Source organism: Borostomias antarcticus (assembly GCF_949987555.1).
Source record: "Borostomias antarcticus genome assembly, chromosome: 1".
Taxonomy (NCBI): domain Eukaryota; kingdom Metazoa; phylum Chordata; class Actinopteri; order Stomiiformes; family Stomiidae; genus Borostomias; species Borostomias antarcticus.
In genome coordinates, this window is record NC_140234.1 from 49749522 (window position 1) to 49770520 (window position 20999).

At 48.7% G+C, this 20999-nt stretch overlaps 1 protein-coding gene across 2 annotated transcripts in view; it reads left to right on the plus strand.

Annotated features, from left to right (window-relative positions):
* Positions 1-20999, plus strand: part of fat3a (FAT atypical cadherin 3a) — a gene marked incomplete at both ends in the record, with an annotated part of 122841 nt that overhangs the window by 67974 nt on the left and 33868 nt on the right. Inside the window, 5 exons of one of the 2 annotated variants that reach the window (XM_084441493.1) lie at positions 3770-4084; positions 4342-4552; positions 5795-5863; positions 10309-10448; positions 20352-20627. In XM_084441493.1, coding sequence (XP_084297619.1) covers positions 3770-4084; positions 4342-4552; positions 5795-5863; positions 10309-10448; positions 20352-20627 — 1011 coding nt within the window. The remainder of the gene's footprint in view (positions 1-3769; positions 4085-4341; positions 4553-5794; positions 5864-10308; positions 10449-20351; positions 20628-20999) is intronic. The other variant, XM_084441494.1, reaches the window with a different exon arrangement.

Genomic DNA, 20999 nt, shown 5'->3' on the forward strand with positions numbered 1-20999 from the left:
GCAGCTCTGCTGCTATCTTCCAAGACGCTGCTGCCGGCAGCCCTAACCCACACACACCTTCACCTCCTCAGTGAAAAGCTCCCAGCCTGCCTTTCACTGCTCAGGTTCCACACCACTCATGGCCACATACTGTACCCCCACAGGCACGCCACATCCCAGTCCACATTCCTTACAAGCCGGGGATCTACAAATCCACTAGTACATAGAAATAATCAGACATTTCAATTGTGGGATTTAACAAAAAACTAAATATATCACATGATTTGAAATTATTGTTTACAATATGAGGAATAAACACACAAGAAAAATGTGTCTCCAGTTGTTTGAGACATTGCTGAAATTGAGAATACATGAGCATTGACAGTTTTTAAGAATTTTGAAATACATAGTGGGTAAGCCCTGGTATCATAAGAAGTGTGCATTTAATGAGAAAAGCATGACATGTAATTACTTATTAAAATTAAAATGTATTTATTTTCAGATGTGGAGGGAAGATATAGAGGGACGATTTGACCTCTGGGGACTGTGAGAGGTCAAATCCAAGATGGCCGCCAGTCCACCGGGTCTAATGTTCAAATGTGTTTAATTTTAGAAGCAGTGTTTGGTCTTGACAATTTCCTTAGTCCAGCCTCAGTCAGATGACTCTGGTATCTCTGGATCCCGGACCAATGACTGGTTCCAACAGTTGGCCTGATAGCAAGTGTGCTTGATGTGCTGTTTGAGTGCTAGGCTTGAGTGCTACAGTAATGTTGATTCCTGATTAATTTTCTGTGTGGAAAGAAAAGTAGGCCTACACAGGTTTTCTGCGTCAGTGCGGCTGTTTTATTATCGCTGAATCTTAATACAGCATACAGTAGAATGTCTGCCTAATAACATTCAAACATGTTAACATAAATTGCAATGCTCCTTTTCTTAAAAGAATATAACTTGGAACACAAATATAAAACTGGACCGATAAAGTGAACTCCCTTTAGAAAATTTAAAATTCTTTTTTTTTTTGTGAAAAATAGGCATGTATGCCTAGTAACATTTGAAAACATGAGATGCGGCATTGAAAGATGGCCACCTGTTCATTCCAATGAAAGTTGCTCACGCAGCCCATGTGCCAAAAAGGTTCTCAGGCTTCCTACTCACTCCCTTCTGGTGTGGCCCACAGCACACATGCGCAGTACTGTTTTTCTTGGCCCCATAAATGACTTTTCCCCACAGACCAGAGCGGCATGGCCATATACAGGACAGTACAGTACAGAAACCGCTGTAAACTATTGGTGGCTTCTAAAGAAAAATGGATCTGAATGACTTAAAACTTCATCATTTAAAGAGTAGTTTTTGACTTAAAGCGATACCCAGAAATGTTTTTCCTTCTTTCCCCAGCTGTTTCACTTCCCATGTATGTCTATGGGAGTACGGTATTTTTGGCCTGCATGCCGTAATATGACTTCCAATTTGCTACTTCGCCGAAATCACCCCACAGCCCAGAGCTGTTCTGGCCTATAGTCTATGATGTAGACCGTGTGTGTGTGTGCGCATGTGTGTGTGTTTGTCAGTTTGAAAGAGTATCTTCTTTTGAACAATCTTACTCTCTTCAAAGTGTAGTTGTTAATCTGGAGTACTGCACCACCCCCAAACACACACATGCACTCCTCCCCAAGTTTTTTCTTGACTTCCAAGTACAATGGATTGCAGCATTAGCTACAATATGAGAAAGTAGCTCCATACTGGGATACATAAAAATCTGCCTATTTTGCTCAGCTGGCTGTTGAAGAGAATCTGCTTTTTCTCTCCAACTCAACGGGGACCCGGTTGTGATACTGCTCGGAGGACACATTATATACAATAGGCATTTGTGCTCGTGCCGAAACGTCCACTAAATCATCCATTTCTTGGTCGCCCGCTTGCGCTCTCATTGGCTGCAGGACTGCCTGATACTGTAGATCCAGATATTGAACCTGCTAGAGACAGCAGGGACATGGTCAGTCCACGTTACAGGACCTGCGCTCACGGGCGCGTGCCGCGATTGGCCTCCAGGGGCTTTTGCCAGAATTTCCACAAAAAAACCTGTAGGCGAGCGGAAAATCGGGCTAAAATCGTGTAGTGTGACCTCTGCATTAGGGACAATGGTTTTTGTCGCACTCTCGTGTGGGACGGATTAGTCCTTGTCGGTCGACACGGCGGGTGGCAGACTACAGAGGGCCCCCCTCCTGGTTCAGACCTGTGTACCAATCAGACAGCTGGTATTTCTCTCCCTCCACCACCCACCCGCACCAGTCTCTAGTCTAGCATAAACACACCACTCTGTCTCCAATCATGTAACTTCTTACTTAGTTCAACTTTCTTTGTTTTTCTCCGTCTTATCATTTCCCGTGAGCCTAGCCATTAATTTGTGTGTTTCTACTTGGTGTGTGTGCGTGCGTGCGCACAGTGCTACCTCAGTGCTACAGTGGTGTTCTGTAGCGGTCTCTGATGTCTTTGGCAGGCCAAGCACGCGTGGCTGTAATATATTCCCCTGTCCCACTCCATTGCTATCACACACAGATTTAAAAAATCTCTCTCTCTCTCTCTCTCTGTCTCTCCCCTAATGAATGAGAGCTGCTAATATCAACCTTTTGGGAACACTGTTGTTATTCTGTCAGATGTGTTAGATGCCTGTTCACCCCCCTCCCTCTCTCTCTCTCTGTCTCCTCTCTCTCTGTCTCCTCTCTCTCTCTCTCTCTCTCTCTCTCTCTCTCTCTGTCTCCTCTCTCTCTCTCTTTCTCTCTCTCTCTCTCTCTCTCTGTCTCTCTGTCTCTCTCTCTCTCTCTCTCTCTCTCTCTCTCTTTCTCTGCTGTAAGGAGCAGATTACATTGTCAGAGAGGGAGTCAGCTGCCGTGGGCCCGGAGGGCAGTTCTCAGTCATTGGCTTATCCTCCTTCAGGCTCTCTCTCCTTCTTTTCTCTCCCCTTCTCCTCTTCGTCTTCTCCTCATCACCATTATTGCTCTGTCCTCCTCCTATTGTCGCTCTCCCCCTTTCCCTCATCACTACCTGTCGCACTGTTACTGTTCCATCTCCCGTACACCTCCATCTCTGTCCCCCTCTCTTTCTCTCTCTCCGTCTCTCACGCGCTCTCTAGACGTGTCAGACTGGGCGCTGCTAACTGCACCTCTTCATTTTAGCACTTGCCTAAAATGGCAGATGGGAAAATTCAAACAAAACGCAACTCTGAAAGCGGAGAAAGAGGAAAAATGACCCTTTTCTCTTGAATTAGCTTGTCTGGAATTGGCTACAGATTTATTTCTCTGACGAGGCAGGTTTGAAGGAGATCTCCCATTGGTCGGTTCTACTTCCGTTCCCTCCTCTCAGCCTTTTAGCCACAAGGGAGACTCTTTATCAAAGCAGAGGTACATACGGGCGAGGCTAAAGTAATTAGCTGTCAAAGCAGAGGAAATGAGATGAACGGGAGAAGGATCTCCACTTTAGAAATATGTTCCACTTGTCAGATAACCGTGCGTGCTGTAATTACAGTAGTTCAGGCTGTGGAAAGCAGCATGCGTTTGTCGTGTTTTTCCTGCCTTTGTGTGTTTGTGTTATTATGTCCGTGTGTATTATTGTGTGTGTATGTGTTTATGGTCATAGAAATGTGTGTGTGCCGATGTATTCCTGTACGCCTTTGTGGGTGAGATTGATCGTCTTTAGATATTTTCTCTCACGGAACGTTTTTCTCTTTCTCCACACACACACACACACACACACACACACACACACACACACGCGCACACACATGCACATACAGGTGACCGTGTCAGACGGCGGGCCCAGCCCCAAACACTCCACGGTGTGGGTGATGGTCCGCGTGCTGGACGAGAACGACAACAAGCCCACGTTCCCGGAGAAGGTGTACCAGATCAAGCTGCCTGAGCGCGACCGCAGGAAACGCGGCGAGCCCATCTACCGCGCCTTCGCCTACGACCGGGACGAGGGTGCCAACGCCGACCTCTCCTACAGCATCGTCGACGGCAACGAGGACGGCAAGTTCTTTGTCGACCCCAAGACGGCGGTGGTGTCGTCGCGGAAGCAGTTCACTGCCGGAAGCTACGACATCCTCACCGTAGGTGGCGTTTTGAGATGTGGAGATGCCGCCGACATCTGATTTTAGACGCATATTTTTAGACGCAATATATGCGGCAAACAACTTATGTCTGTTCTCGTGGTGACCCTCACTGTTGGCTGACACCAGGATATCCTCTCTCTGTCTCTCTCTTTCTTCCCTCCCTCCGCCCCCTCTCTCTCTCTCACTCTATCCTTCTCGCTCTCTGTCGGTCCCTCCCTCTCTCCACCCCCATCCCCTCACTCTCCTGTCCCCAGATCAAAGCCACTGATAACGGCCGGCCCCAGAAATCGTCCACGGCCCGCCTCCACATCGAGTGGATCCGTCGGCCGCCTCCCTCTGCGCTGCCCCTGCTGTTTGACGAGCCTTACTACAACTTCACCATCATGGAGAGCGACAAGGTGGCTGAGATCGTGGGCGTGGTCTCCATGCAGCCGAGCTCCAACCCCCTGTGGTTCGACATCACAGGTGAGGCCCCTCCTCTCCCGACAGCTGAGCTGTAATTGGATGGGAGGTTTTAAAAGGGAGGTTTTTGTATGGGTTGGTATGTTTGGATGTGTGAAATGTTAATCAGGGAAGGGTGCATGGAGTTTGGGCTGATGGTTTCTGTGTGTGTGTGTGTTTGTGCGTGAGGCTCAGCTCAGGTACTGTACTGTGCTCTCACTGCATGATCTGTGCCAGTGTGTTGCTCGATCTCTCTTCTCTGCCATTCCACGGTCACCATGGTAATTCAGCAAACACTGCTAGCATCTTTAAAGGTCTGTATATTTAAATTAAGAATCTGTTGAGAAAAACTCAAGAAACCCATTGATTCTGTAAATTGTGATCCAAGTTGAAAAATATCCTCTCTTACCCAAATGGTTTGCTAAAAAACTTGACAAAACCACTTTTGAAGAATGAACATTCACCCTTTTTATAACTTAAAGGTGCAGTATGCGGTTTGTGATTTCCTGTTAGACTTTTTGAAAGATTTTGAAAAGTGCAACCAACAAATTTAAAATTCCATGCCATGCTTAAAGTTTACCCCAGTTTACTGAGCCACATTTTGCTGTCACCAACCATTCCTATCAATATATTGTTCAAGCTATGTGCATTTAATCTTCGTCAGTATAAATATATTATGGTACAATGCAATTAACATCCATTGAATTGATTACTTTTCCTGATATTTTGGAACACAAACTGTATACAAACTGAGGTTCTTGTGAGAGCAGCCAGCCCCAGTGAAGAGTGGATGACCACCTGGCCAGGAAAAGCGTATCCCAGAATGCACCATCCATCTCTCTTTTGTTGTCACTGAGCAGTGCCGCCCAGTGTGTGTCCAGCGGGAGAGATACCTTCTGGCTTGTGCTTCAGGCTCTCTCCATCGCTCTCCTCTGGTCTCCTCTACCTGCTCCTCCTCTGGTCTCCATCTGCTCCTCCTCTGATCTGCTCCTCCTCTGGTCTCTTCTACCAACTCCTCCTCTTCCTGTCATACCAGGGTTGACCAGGCATTGACCTTCTGCATACCTGTGTTCCTCTTCCTTCTCTCTTTCCCACTCTCTCCCTCTGTCCCTCGCCCCTCTCTCCTTACCTTCCCATCGCCTCCCTCCTGCCCTCTCTGCACTTCTCTGTCTATGCCTCGCCCCTTTCTCCCTGTCTCACCTCTCTCTCTCTCTCTCTCTTTCCCTCCCTCTTTTCTCTCCTCTCTCAATGCTTCGTGCCTGGAAGGTCCCAGGCCTTTCCGTGAGATGTTCTATATTCTGCAGACCGCTTGTGGCAGGAACTGTTCCACAGAAGGTATCTCAGTTCGACCTCGAACTACTTATTGTTCTGCTTTTTTTTTCTTTTTTCCTTTTCTTGTTCTCCCGTTCCATTCTTTTTTCTTTTCACTCCATCCTTCACCTGTGCTTTTCCCACCATCCACTGTGTGTGCCCAGTGCTGCTCATGCCTTCCTTTGATTGGTCAGTTTGGGACAAAGGGGGCGGCGAAGGACATGCGGAGGGGAGTGTGACACACGGAATCTCCATGGAGGGAACGTGTGTGTGTGTGTGTGTTGGTGTGTTTTTTGTCGTGTGTTTGATGCATGTGTTTCCTACATTAATGTGCATGCTCACCCTTTCTTGTGAGGTTAAATTGAGCGATTAGTTTTGGTGGGATTCCTGGCTGTATGCGACTGGCTGTCAGATGCCATCGTGTCCCCACTTAGCCAACCCCCTAGCTGCTGCTACGGCAACGACCCCTGGTTATGGCCCTGGGCTGACCCCGGTGACGGCTCAGTCTAATTACCTGCTGTTAGCTGCTGCTGTAGCATCAGTTGTTGGGGGAAACAGCACATACACACACACACACACAACGATACACACACGCACACATAAAGACACACACACACACACACAAACACAGTCAGACATCCAAGTCACATACCCAGACACACACACACAAACACGCACACATGCAGTACAGGCATACGCCCAAGTCATATGCCCAGATACACACACACCTCCCACAGCCGACCCAATTAGGTGCATGACTTGCTGGCGTGCAGAGTAGGAGGGAAGAGGTCACTGGTGAACACATGGTCTCTCTGCTCCTGGCTACTGGACTCCTCACCACCACGGTTGGTGGGCACCTACACAAACCTGGGGAGACCCGGGAGGGAGGGAGAGAAGGAGAGAGGGAGGCAGAGAGGGCGGGTGGGAGGGAGAGAGGGAGGGAGGGAGAGAGGGAGGCAGAGAGGGCGGGTGGGAGGGAGAGAAGGAAGGAGGGAGGGAGGGAGAGAAGGAGGGAGGGAGGCAGAGAGGGCGGGTGGGAGGGAGAGAAGGAGGGAGGGAGGGAGAGAAGGAGGGCAGGTGGGAGGGAGAGAGGGCGGGAGGGAGAGAAGGAAGGAAGGAGGGAGGGAGGGAGAGAAGGAGAGAGGGTGGGAAGGAGGGAGAGAAGGAGGGAGGGCAGGTGGGAGGGAGAGAGGAGTGAGGGCAGGTGGGAGGGAGGGGGGGTGGGAGGATGGGAGAGAAGGAGGGAGGGCAGCAGGGAGCTGGAGAAATGGACAGAGCGGGAGAGACGGAGAGAGCAAGGGAGAGAGAGGGCGAGAGAGGGAGGGGGGCCACATTTGGAGGGCGGAGGGAATAATGAAACGAAGGAGAAACTGGAGAGGGAGAAGAAGAGGGGCAACTAGAGGGTAGGAGCTTTCATAGAGCGACTGAAAGAAGGGTGGAGGAAAAGAGGTAGAGGGTCTAACAAGGAGAGAGAGAGACATAGGGAGAGACAAACAGAGAGAGAGAGACAAGAGAAATAGACAGAGGGGCATACAGACAGAGAGAGTGATAGCAGGTGTAGAGGGAGGGGAGATAGAGAGAGATCATTTGGGCAGTGTGGCCTGGGGGATGAAGGGATTGTTGATGGAGGGATATGTGCCATTCTCTGCATCCAGTGTGTGTGTGTGTGTGTGTGTGTGTGTGTGTGTGTGTGTGTGTGTGTGTGTGTGTGTGTGTGTGTGTGTGTGCGCGCGCGCGCGTGTGTGCGTGTGCACGCCTGTGAAAGGCTCAAGGCCAGGTTAGAGTAGAGGTGCTTAAACCCCTAGATTAACCCCCAAAGCACATGTCATTACTCACCAGCAACAATACGCACACACTCATGCACCTGCAGTCCTGCACACACATACACAACTCACACCAGTCCACTCTTAAACACATTACCCGCCCCATAGCGCAAACCAAGTCATCAGACATAATTCAGCCCTCATAAAACACATAAACGACCTGAACGTATGCCATGTCAACCGCTAGACGTATGCGCAACGTATGCCATGTCAACCGCGCACATCCCATAAACGCGCACGGGATGTCCACATATAGACGGGCTGCCACAAGCACCAGCCTCCTTCTCAAATGTTTGATCTATCTATCAAGTCCAGCCAGACAAAACAAGCCGATCGCCATCCCCGTCATAGCTGTAGTTGGATGTCATGTCCACAGCCCCAGGCTCTATCAATCCATCCTGGATCTCTCAGATCTCCTATAGCGAGACCGTTCGGCCCACTCACTTAACATCCCAGAGCTCTTTTCAATATATAACCCGCTCACTAGGCCGTAGCTTAAGCATGTCCGCGACAAGCACCAGTCAGAGGGATTCTCTCATTATTCGAAGGACATCATCCTTGGTGAGCTGGTTTCTCAACAGGCTGAGGCTTGTCCCACTTTCCCGCTCTTTTGCTAGTTTACTTTGCTGTATCTGTTTGTAGTATGTATCAAACGAACAAACTCTCTCTTCCCTCCTTTCTTCTCTCTTTCAAAGGAAAACAAACATGCCTTTTCTCTCCCCGTCCGAGTGTTTTTAAGCAGCGAAGTGGTGCTCATTCTCGTTCTGTGTTCGGGGAGACGGAGAGGACCAATTTTAGTGCTCAGCAGAGGGTTTAATGACACCCCTGTCGTAGAGGTTTTGGTTTCTCCCCTCTCTATAATTTTGGAAGGAGGGGAACCGGTTGCTTTTTCCGGCCCGCGGTCGCCGTGCCAAACCCTCGGTGCCGCCTTCTGCCTCCTCTCTCCCCTCTCTGTCTGGTTGGCCGGCCGGCTGGCCGGTCGGCCGTTTCTCTAGCTGCAGACGCAGCCTTTTGCGGCCCTCCATGATGTCAGCGCTTTAATGGCCTCTCTCTTCTCTCAGTGTGACGTTAACCCCTCGTCCCCCAGAACCCTTTACGGGGGAAGATTATGCCCCTTGTATAAAAATCACATCCGATTTAGGACGCCCGACGATTTTATCCTTATACTGTAGCTGAAACAGTTGTTTTATAAGGACCATTGTGGTGGTCGGGAATGTCTCCAACGAGAAGAGAAGGCTAAGTGCTTCTGTAATGGCGCCGGATAGCGAGTTTCTTCATGTAGTTTTCACCTGTCAGTAGCATTTCTAAGATTGTGGGTCCGGAGGGAAGGAGACAAGGAAAAGAGGCTTGTTTTTAGCCTCCGGCACGCCGGTCTTCCGTGAGGGAAACCATTAGGACAGCATCGCTGTGGTCTGGATGATTTAAGGACTGGTGTGTGGTTGTTTCAGCATAAGCATGGCACAAATAGGAAGTCAGGCTTGACCCGCAGACGCTCACACACACACACGCACGCGTGCGCGCGCGCACACAGTTCTAGTGGTCTGCAGTCTGAGCTGTTGCAGGGCTGAGGTCATGGATTTATTAGACAGAGACGCCGTCGAGGAATCCGTTTGAGTCTGCACCACGAGCCACGAGTCTGCCACACGCACACACACACGCGCACACACGCGCACACACACACACACACACACACACACACACACACACACACACACACACACACAAACAAACCGGAAACCATCCACGCCACACACACCACACACACACACTCTCATTCTCATTTACACAGAGGCATGCAGACTTGTAGATTGCAATGTGTTTTTTCACTTCCCTGTTTTCACTCCACACGACGCTCACGTCACACCTCCACACGCGGCAAGCGAGGAGTCCTCATCAACGGCGGCTAAATGACCCAATTAAATCAAGTTGGGTGGTGAGATAGAGGACTGTTTGACGAAGGGCCGTTGGTAGTGGGGTAGTATCTTACACCATCACGACTCCTTTACTTCTCCCTGTGAGAGCTCTACTTTATTGGGTCCCCGGCAGCTCACTGATACAGCAAGAGAAAGAGTGGGGAACTGGGTCGCAGTCGCAGTCCCTTTGGTCCTCACAAGATAGTAATTACTCACAGATTGGAACACACACACACACACTGAGACACACACACACACTGAGACACATGTATCCACCACACACTCTCATATGCACACACACACACTCTTCTCAATCACTGCATGGCCACTTCCTATGTGTTTTGCCTTTGTGTGATTTTGTGCATCTGTCTGTGCGTGCGTGTGCGTCCGTTTGTTTATATTTCTATCTGTATAAATGTTCTCGTGGACAGCTCTATCAGATAGTCCCTACTTTCTCACCTACACCCACACTAAAATACATTATGTTGTCCCCTTCCTCCACTATTAAAGACCCATACACCTTATCTGAGCACCTTTGTATGAGTCAAGACTGAAAGAGTGAGAATGACGCCTGGAATATGTGAGATTATGAATGAAAGTGTGTGTGTGTGTGTGTGAGGCTGTGTGTGGCTGTGTGTGTGCGCGTGTGTGCATGTGTGTGTCATTGTGTGTGTATGAGAAACTAACCCCGGCATCTTGTATCTACCCCTCTCGGCCCCTCCCCCCGGCCCAGGCGGGAACACCGACAGCCTGTTCGACATCAAGAGAGGTGTGGGGACCATCGTCATCGCCAAGCCGCTGGACGCCGAGCAGCGCTCCTTCTACAACATGACCGTGGAGGTGACGGACGGGACCAACACTGCGACCGCACAGGTACACCGGCCACAGCTCGACATCCTCTGTGCTCGCCTGCAACACAGCGAGAATCCTCGTCCGGCTTTCTTTCTGCTCTGTCCCCGCTAGTAAACAAACACAGCTCTGACTGTTCAGCGTAAAGTGCTTTCGGTGTCCGGTCACTCCGTCTTTAGAAAGACCCTGTCGATAGTCTACAAACGCTCAGCAACAGTGGAGCAGAGCATCTACAGACCGTCTTTAAAGGGCCCCTCACAATAAAATATTGCCTAGCCTTCAGTATCGGCTACACGCATCAGCATTATTGACAGCGGTGTTCTGTACGTATAAAACAACAGGACCCCATAACAGCTTAGGACAGGAAGTCGATGTACTGTAGTTCCTTTTGCTGAAGGGGAGCTGCCAGAATAAGGTTTTTCTAGAAGAGGACAAGATTGGCTACCAACTGTTTATGTGATGCCTTCCTTTATCAATAGTCTCGGCGCCTTCAAGGAGCCTCAAGAACTTAGCCTCCCCCCGTCTGAAAAGTGCCTTTTTAATGACGTGACCGATCGGTCCTGTCACGTCGCCCTGTGACTGATGGCGTCTGCTGTGTCAAGAACCCTATCAGATTGATCGGAACACGGCAGCATGAAAAAAAAACAACTTTCCACCGCCTCTTTAATCTCTCCTACCCGGACCCCCACCCCCCTCCGACGCCTCTCTGGTCAAGGACACGGAGTGTGCCGCACATAGGATGAGCACTTCTTTCGACACCCTCCCCTGCCTTCTACATTGACTTCCTCCTGTTACCGAAGGAGGGGTATCCGCGTTTGTTGAGAGAGCCGCAGCCTCTGCCTCTGCTCTCAAGATACTTGAATCAAATTAGGATATAGTTATACAGTATGGTATCATTTAATTATCTTATTTTCTTAAGAAATATCACAAATGTTCACCCCTGTTCATGTACTGCTGGTGAAGTCAGACGCACACACACACACACACACAAACACACGCACTGGACTGGAATAGGATTGGATTAGCATTTTTATAGAGCGGGAGGAATTACCTTGACATGTGGAACAAGAGAGGCACCCTATTCTTCTCTGACACCAGTGCCACACACATCATTTGGCACACAGATATAGCACGGGCACACACACACACCCACACACACACACACACCATTCTACCTATCATTCCCATGGCCAGTCGATTACGACCTGTAGACAGGAGGCCTGTGAAAAGGGATGTATTCATACAGTACATGGCATTTATATTCATAGGTGTTTTGTCATTTTTGGTATATCCACGCGTGTCAGTCTGTCATGTTGGTACCAAGCATGGCTTTGATTCTGTGAGGCGCCCTCCGGTTTGGTTACAAGGAATCCTGACCAAAGGCTTGTGTGCTTTAGGTATGGGTTAAAGCAAATACTAGTGTGTCGCACACACACACAAACACTTCTAGGCCAATACTCATCCTCACCATCTTTCACCTTTCGTTTTCTTTTTCTCTTTATCTATTGCATTTTTTCTACCCCCTCCACTACATTATATTGTTCTCTTATCTCTCACTTCTCTCTTTCTCTGTGCCTCTTCCACCCTCTGTCCATCTCTCTCTCTCTCTCTCTCTCTCTCACTCCCCTCTCTCTCCACCCTGCCTCTATCTCGCTGGAGGGAAGTGCAGAGGGATGCTGACAGCTGCCATGACTGTGGGAGCCAGACAGTCCTCATTAGGTTCGAGAGAGAAGGAGATTTTTTTTTGTGGATTTTTAACAAACCTTTAATTAACACTATTGAACAACTCACATGCTCATGGATGCCACAATCCACATACAATCACACCAACAAAAAAATAAATCACATACCCTTACAAATAAAAAACCTATGCAAATATAGTATTAAAAACAAGCCCCCCCTCAATAACCGAACAAGCCACTTCATTAAAACACAAGTTTGCAATACAAACTCGTCCACATTGCTCATCAAGGAGAAAACCTAAAATCAACCCGGACTCTCGCTTTCACCAGAGCAATAAACAACAAGAGTAAGTCTTGCTCCCGACCCCCTTCATTTTTGTATTTCCTACTCTTGTAAATAGACAACTTTGCTTGCCCCACCACACAATTCAACAGTTGCCACTTGGCCGCATTGACTTTCCGGTACCCAGCCCCAAAAATAAACCCCCTCTCTGTCCAAGTCTCCTCACAGTGCAAGAAAAACATTTTAAGGGCGTCTACCAGCACCCCCAATCTTTCACACTCAATGTAAAAATTAAAAATTGTCTCTGGAGACTGACAGAAAGGACATTCACTGGAGACAGCCGAATTGATTCTGGACAGAAAACTATTAACGGCCAGCGCCCCCTGCAAGATTCTCCACTGCAGGTCGCCTGTCCTCTTGCTCAGCGGACCCTTGTACAGGACCCTCCACACCGGCTTGCACTTGTTCGCCACCTGGAATTTTGCTCTTCATACTGTGTCCTGTCTCTCATTCAGCCCACCTTTATTCAAAGCAACAACACAGCACTTGTACAGCATTTTTCCAGTCAACACATACAGATCCATTTCAGCAGGCGACCTAGTGTTCAACAAAGGTCCTGTGCAGCCAGTGAAGTCTATCTCCAGACCCAACTCAGGGAAAGGTGGACATCTCCGAGTGAGGCCAGGCGTACAACTACCCTGAATGTCCAACCTGGCCCCATGTATCAAGGGTTCCTCCAAGAGCCAAAACAGTGATGCTGTAGGCTCCATTCTGTGCCACCTAAACATCTTCCAGGCTTTGACCAGTCCCTTATAGAATGGTGGTAAATCATTGGTACTCTCGGCAACACATTCCATCAAAAAGAAGGACCCACTCATACCCCAGCCCTGAACCTTCCTCAGAATGCTGCTCACAAGAGGTCTCCATAGCACATCCCCCCTCCCACAGAGATAATGTTGTATAAACTGCAGTCTAAAAGTTGCTACTCTGCTTTCTAAATGCACTAAGCCCTGGCCTCCTTCCTCCTTTGGCAGGTATAACACACACTGCGGTACCCAGTGCATCTTCTCCCACAGAAAATTAACCAAAATGGACTGTAATTTCCTCAGCAACCCAGCAGGGGGCTCCATACATGATAACTTGTGCCAAAGGGTGGATGCTGCCAAATTGTTAACGATCAAAACTCTCCCTCTATATGATAACTTTGCAGTAACCATTTCCACTTAGCTAACCTGCCTTCCACCTTCTCTACCATTCCCTCCCAATTCTTCCCCACAGTCTGATCATCACCTAAAAACACCCCTAAGTACTTGAGACCCCCCCTCTTCCACTGAAGCCCTCCCGGGAGCTTGGGGAGCCCAAGGGACCACCTCCCAACCGCCAAGGCTTCACTCCGCCCAGTTTACTTTAGCAGAGGACAAAACACCAAACTTCCCCACAATCTCCCTCACACAATTCACATCCTGTTAGTGTTTTAGCATAATAACAATATCATCTGCATATGCGGACAACACAATGGGTATATCAAGGCCAGGTAAAACCAAACCATTAATACAGGATCGTAAATTGTGCAACATTGGCTCAATTGATAGTGCATACAATATACCATACATTGAACAGCCTTGGCGCACCCCTCTATACACCCTAAAAGGCCTACTCAACACTCCATTGATTTTCACCATGCTCTCAATGCCCTCATACATCACCTTAATCATAGAGATGAGGCCAGGGGTGAGATCAAACCTTTCCAACACTTTCCACAGGTATTGATACTCAACCCTGTCAAAAGCCTTCTCCTGATCCAATGAAAGAAGCCCAACGTCTAAATCCAAGGACGTAGAGACCTCTTATCACATCTTGAACTAATGCCACATTATCAACAATGAGCCTGCCAGGAACACAAAAGGTTTGGGTCCGGTGAACGACCTGTTCCATCACCTTCCTCAGCCTGTTGGACAGAGCTCTGGAGAGCAGTTTATAGTCTGCACAGAGCAACGAGACTGGACGCCAGTTTTTCATGTCTTGTAAATTCCCTTTCTTCGGGAGCAAAGTCAGGACTGCTCTCCTGCAGCTCTGAGGCAGAAGAGAATCCTTAAAACATTGAGCGAAAAAACCTCAGTGATGTCATCACCTAGCTCCGCCCAAAAGGTCTTATAGAACTCTGGCAGGAGCCCATCAATCCCCGGAGCCTTGCCACCCTGCATGCTCTGCAGAGCCACAGACAACTCTTCTTTGGTCAAGGGACCCTCAACCTCCCTATTGGTCTCCTTTGAAACCGTAGGGAGCCCCTCACAAAATGAATCCACGGCTCCTTCCTCCTCCCAGTATTCACTAGTGTACAACAGGGAATAGAAGTCCACAGCTCTCTGCTGAATCCTACTGGCGTCAGTCAACAGCTCTCCAGTAGCTGACCTCAAAGCATGGATGCACCTGCTCTGTCCATTCTTTTTTTCCAGACTGAAAAAAAACTTTGATGGTGAATCCATCAAAGCAGCATTTTGGAAATGAGACCGCACCAACACCCCCTGAGTTTTAGCCCCCAGCAGGTCAACTAACAAAGCCTTTTTACATTTGAGGTCTCCAACCCGCCCTCTATTTCCTGTGGCCTCTGCAAGACACTGCAGCTCCACAATTTCATTCTCTAAATCTCGCATAGATTTAACAATGTCACGAGAAACATTGAGAGTACTGTATACTGTACTATTGACACAGTTGTTTGATTTGCACCTTCCCATAATCCCACCACTGCCTCAAAGATGTAAACTCACTTTTCCTGTCTTTAAAACCCTTCCAAAAGAAAACAAACATTTCTCTAAAACGTGCATCTAGCAACAGAGCAGTATTAAAATTCCAATAAGCAGATTTCTGTCTGACTTTTGCAATAAACACACTACATGTAACCATGGAGTGATCTGAGAACCCAACCGGAAAAATCGTACAATTCTTAAACATACCAAACTGATCAATCAATCAATCAATCAAAGCTTTTTTTTTATAGCGCATTTCATACCCAGAGGCAACACAATGCGCTTTACAGAGAACAAGGGAGGTGGGCAGACGTCCCACCCCTACATATTCCAGAGGGAAGCAAAAAAACAGTAATCACCCGGGGGCCAGATAAGTGAGCTGTAAAAATTCTTCCCTGACCCCTCTCAACGAGGCGATCGAGCAAGCTCCTGGAGTATGTTTGTCTACCGGCTAAGAACATTTATAAAGCAATAAATAACATTAAATTACATTTTCAGAGTAAGAGAGGCTAATAACATCATAGGAGAGACATGGCAAACACTGGTGTATGTCTGTGTGTGCGTGAATGTGCCTGGGCCCAGATAGAGGTAGGGGTCAGGGTTAGGATCGGGGTAGGAAAAGGATACGGACCCGGGTTAGGGTGAGGGGAAGGGGATCTGAGCCCAGGACTGGTGTATGTCTGTGTGTGTGTGAGTGTGCCTGGGTCCAGGTAGAGGCAGGGGTCAGGGGTAGGGTGGGGGGTAGGAAGAGGATACGGACCCGGGTTAGGGTGAGGGGAAGGGGGTACTGGGCCCAGGCCTAAAGCCGGAAGTGGACTGTTGTATGTCTGTGTGTACGTGTGTGTGTGTTAACTCATTTGCTACGACATCTGCAGTAGACACAGGGGTATCTATCGGACTCAGGGTGGTCTGCTGGTGACAGTGGGGCATCCACTGGACCTGGTTAGAAGATAGGAGGGAGAGAGAGAGGCACTAGGGAGAGGGGAGGCAGAACAGGGTTAGTAACACAGAGCCATATAAAGAGCAATACATTACGTCAAACTACATTTTCAGAGCAAGAAAGGCTAAGAGCATCATGGGAGAGGTGTGGCAAACACTGATGTGTGTCTGTGTTGTGTGTGTGTGCCTGATGCTTATTTTAATAAAACTGATCTAACCGTGCCATTGTGAGAGTTGTCCCTACTATGAACCCATGTGTACTGTCTCTCTTCTTTGTGCATCGCCCTCCATACTTCAACCAGGCTGTGCGTTTCCACCAGCTGCCTCATGGCACACTTAGAGGGAGCATGGGGTTCAACATGATTCCTATCTAAAACATCATCTTCTGTACAATTAAAATCCCCAGCCACAAATAAAACCTCCTCAGGCCCACACTGATTTAATACCACATTAAGGTCAGCTAAAAGCTGAACTCTAGCACGCCCTACATTTGGAGCATACACATTAACAAAAAACAAAGTAAAAGATTCATACTTTGCTCTCACAGTAACTACTTCCTCCACCACATAAGATTATGGCAGAAAAGTCCTGGAAAATAAGAGTGCCACTCCCCCCCTTGTGTTGCTTAGATTACTCAAAATAACCTCACCATCCCACTCTTTCTTCCAATCAGTCTCATTCATACTGTCACTGTGTCTCCTGTACAAACATGACATTGATCAACTTCAGCCTCATGAGCTCAAACAGGCATGCTCGCTTCTCCACACCCCTCGCTCCATTCAAATTAAGAGAGTAGACTTTAAAATCACCCATTGAGATTGATGTGAGAAACAACACACAGAAAACAAACAACCTGGACCAAATGAGAGTAGTTGTCTTATTGTTACTCGTCTGACTCATCATCCTTTAGCTCTTGGTTGAGTTTTGCAATTATCTTCTTTAGCCTGAAAATCTCTGTGTCAGTGTAACCCCCTCGTTTGTCTTGCATCTGAAACTTAACAGAGCGCCTAAACAGCTCCTTATCATCAAAGAAATCCTCAAGCCTGACATTTTGCTTATTCTTTGTCTTTCTTAAAAAAGTCTTAACATGTCTGATCTTATAATATTCGTCATTCTGAATCAGACCACTGGCTGCCAGGAGCCTGACTGCCTGCCTCTACCTCATCCAGCTCCTCAGCCTCCTTCTCCCCATCCTCATCCCCCACCTCTTCCCCACTAGACTCGTTGTCTGGCGTCACAGTACTTGTAAGCCCCTTCTTGGCCAAAGCACCTCCCCTAGGGACTGAAATCTTCCTCTTCAAAACGGAAGCCTTAGGGGGGGGCCCCCAACTCCATCAAGCCCTCGTCACCACCCTCTGGCGCCCCCGCACCTGTCCCATCGAATGCCTCAGTTTGCCCCTCGCCCATCTGCCCACCCTGCTTGGATACCCCAGTCTTGCCCATATCACCTGATGTACCAGTCTGCACCTCCTCTACCTGCCTCTCCTGATCTGCATTTTGACTTTGACTTGAGGGCTTCCCCCTCTGCTTAGCTGCCTCAGCTCTGCCCGCAGCTGAAGCCCTAGTCTGCACCCCTCCCACCTGCTCAACTGGATGGGCCGTGATCTCACTCTGTCTGGACGGCCCTACCTCCACATTCATATCTAGGCCCTGCTCCGTTCTTGTTTCACTACCCTGCTCGCTCCTAGGCCCTGACTGCATACTTTCCCCTGTTTCCCGCAGCGTTCCCTCAGCAGAGGAAACCTTCTCAGGGCAGGCCCTCACCAAATGACCTTCCCCCCCACACCCAAAACACTTCAACGTCCCAGTGTAAAAATCGCATAATCAAAATCGTCCACCTTTACCTTAAACACCACATTTAAATCTCCGTCCTTTTTATTCAGAATCATAAACACCTGCCTTCTGTGCGAGACAACGTGTTTTAGCTCCGCTTCTTTACAACCCGATGACAGCTTCCTAAACGGCGAGACTATCTTTCCATACCTAGACAGCTCCTTTATCAGAAAATCATCACTGATAAACGGCGGAATATTTGAAATCGTGACTCGGCTCGATGGCATGGAGAGCGGCGAAGCCGCAACAAAACTATCAGCAATAACGACGCCCGCTTCAACCATTGTATTGGCTTTGTCGATGCTGTCAACAAAAATCACAACCCCACCATTCATTCTAGCGGCAGATTTAATGCTGGCAGAACCTATAACCTTCCTGACTGCCAAACAAACATCTTCCACCGAGCACGGGAAACCCGGGGCAATTCTAAGGCCATGTTTCCTGGTGAGATTAGCGAACTCCATACCGGCGTCTTGCACGTCGACCAGCCGCAAAGCGCACTTCCCAAAACAACAACTATCAGCACACCAACCACTGTAACAAAGCCGAACAATTACCACACATGCAAACGAAAAAGATAAAGCGAGATGATAGATAGAAATCACTCGCTCAAGCTCTCACACGTCCGCTCTCCACACACACGTCCACCCGCTCAGAGAGAGAGAGAGAGAGTAGTAGTAGTAGTAGTTGGAGCACACTGAGCTAAAACCCTGCTCCCTCACTCATACCCCACTCTCATTCTTCAGTCACTGTAGTGTGTGTGTGAGTTGATCCTTCAGGCTATAGATTACTCTCCGCCAGACGGTGCTTCATTACTCTGGCCGCACACACACACGCGCACAGAGACACATCTTCAAAACAACCCACTACACTAGCACGCTCGCATATACGCGCACACACACATACACACACACACATCTCCCCTCACTACGTCAGCATGCTCTGATTATCCCACGGATCACACACACACACACACACACACACACACACACACACACACACACACACACACACCTGTAGGGCAGACTCTTAAAGGAGGAGGTGTGTGCTCCTCTCTCCCCTCCAGTCAAGCTCACAGATGGATGCTCGGCTTGACGCCCACTGGGAGGAACCTCCACAGTTCACCAGCGGAAGCCTTGCTGCTGGGCCCATATTATATTTAGACACGCTGCGTAGCGCCTTCCCCGACGCCTTTCCCCCCCGTGCAGCGCAGCCTCCCGCTCGCCGTTGTCTGGCGTGAATCTGGCGTTCGTGACTGAATTTCCATGAGTCACGGACCCAAAGGCGTGACACAGGCGGAGGCGGGCAACATGCTTTGCCATTTGTTATACACAGTAGGCTGTTTGTCACCGTGTGGAATGGAAATGTCAACATGGAAAGAATGGCCTATTCTTGGGGATGCAAAACAACAAACAAACAAACAAACCTCTTTATTTGTCACACAGTGAGTACGCACACACATCACACGAGTGACTGGAGCGTTCACCGCTGACATTTTTTCTCCTGCTCTTAACCCATCCCGTTGTCCTTCCCCTGAGCAGGCAGTAGGCCTGTGCAGGGGATGCACACGCGGCCAACCAAGTGCTCCTGTCCGTCTTCGCCAGGGACGGACAGCGTTGGCGATCTGTTCTTTCTGCATGTTTTTCATATTGGGTTCTTTATGGGGGAAACCCTTGCATACACGGGGAGAACATGCAAACTACACACAGAAAGACCCGGAGGACCTTCTTACCGTGAGGCGACAGTATAAGGTACTGCGCCACCATGCCGCACGTGAGCAATTTTGTGATTCATCATCTTGATCAAGGACACATGGGCGCACTCCCGAAGCTGGGATCGAATCGGGGAGCCGGCCGCTCTACCTCCTGAGCTATGTGCCGTATGAATTACAAATCTTACTTGCTTTAGTTATTTCAAAGAACACGCTGAGTGGTCGGTTAAGCTGGTTTCAAACAAAGACAATAAATTTATTCTATGTTACGGTTTGCAATCCGGACTCTGCACAGGAAGTGAATCCAAGAGTGGGGGACTCTGTATCGAAAGTGATGGCTTATATCGAGACAAAGGAAGTGACAGTTTCAGAATGAAGAGGACAGGGGGAAAGTGATGTCGCACAGGAACAATTTGTAGTTTTAACAGACGGATTCTAGAGGAACGAACTACAAAGTTAAAACAAGAGTCAGGTAGGAAAACTAAGAAAAGAACAAATTAGGGTAACACATTGGTGAGACTTGAATTTCATTCACAACTGCCCCCGATGCTATTTTTCTTTTGATTTCTTTTGAGACTAAATACATCAATTCCAGTAGATGTTGTTTTGGAATATTGTAAAATGCAGGCCTAATGCTGAATGTGAAATAGGCCAGCCTCCACTCCTCCCTCTCCCCCTTTCTCTAAACCCTCATCCCTGGCTTCTGTCCTTCCCTCACTTCTCTCACTCCAGGTCCACATCACCGTCTTGGACAACAATGACAACGCGCCTGTGTTCTCCCAGCCCACCTACGATGTCACCATCTCGGAGGACACACCCCCGGACACGGAGGTGGTCCAGGTGCTGGCATCGGACCGCGACGAGCGCCACCGGCTCACCTACTCGCTCCACAGCGCCATCGACCCCAGCAGCCTGCGTCTGTTCCACATCGACGCCAGCGTGGGCACGGTGTACACCACGGAGAGGCTGGACCACGAGGCCCGCGCCCAGCACATCCTCACCGTCATGGTAGGGAATGATCACACACACACACCTGGGTCCTGAGGGAATCTGTGCATATGCACCTGCAGGAATGTCTGGAAGTCTTTCCTCAGCGTGTGTCTGTCATTAGGATCTGATAAAAGGTAGATTTTGCTGTCATGGGTTTCCAGTAAGCGATTGTTGCCACACTGTGGGGCAATTTCTATTGTTTGGAATATTGATGTGCAAATTGCTATTAAAGCTATTAAATCAGTCAAGGTCAAGTATCTGATATAGAAAATCCCTCCCTGGTCATTGACCAGGTAAAAACAAGGAAATAGAGGAAAGAGGTGAAATAGAAGAAAGAGTGGTTCATGAGACCTTTTTTTCTCCAGCACCAATTTGTCTGTGCTCTCCTTT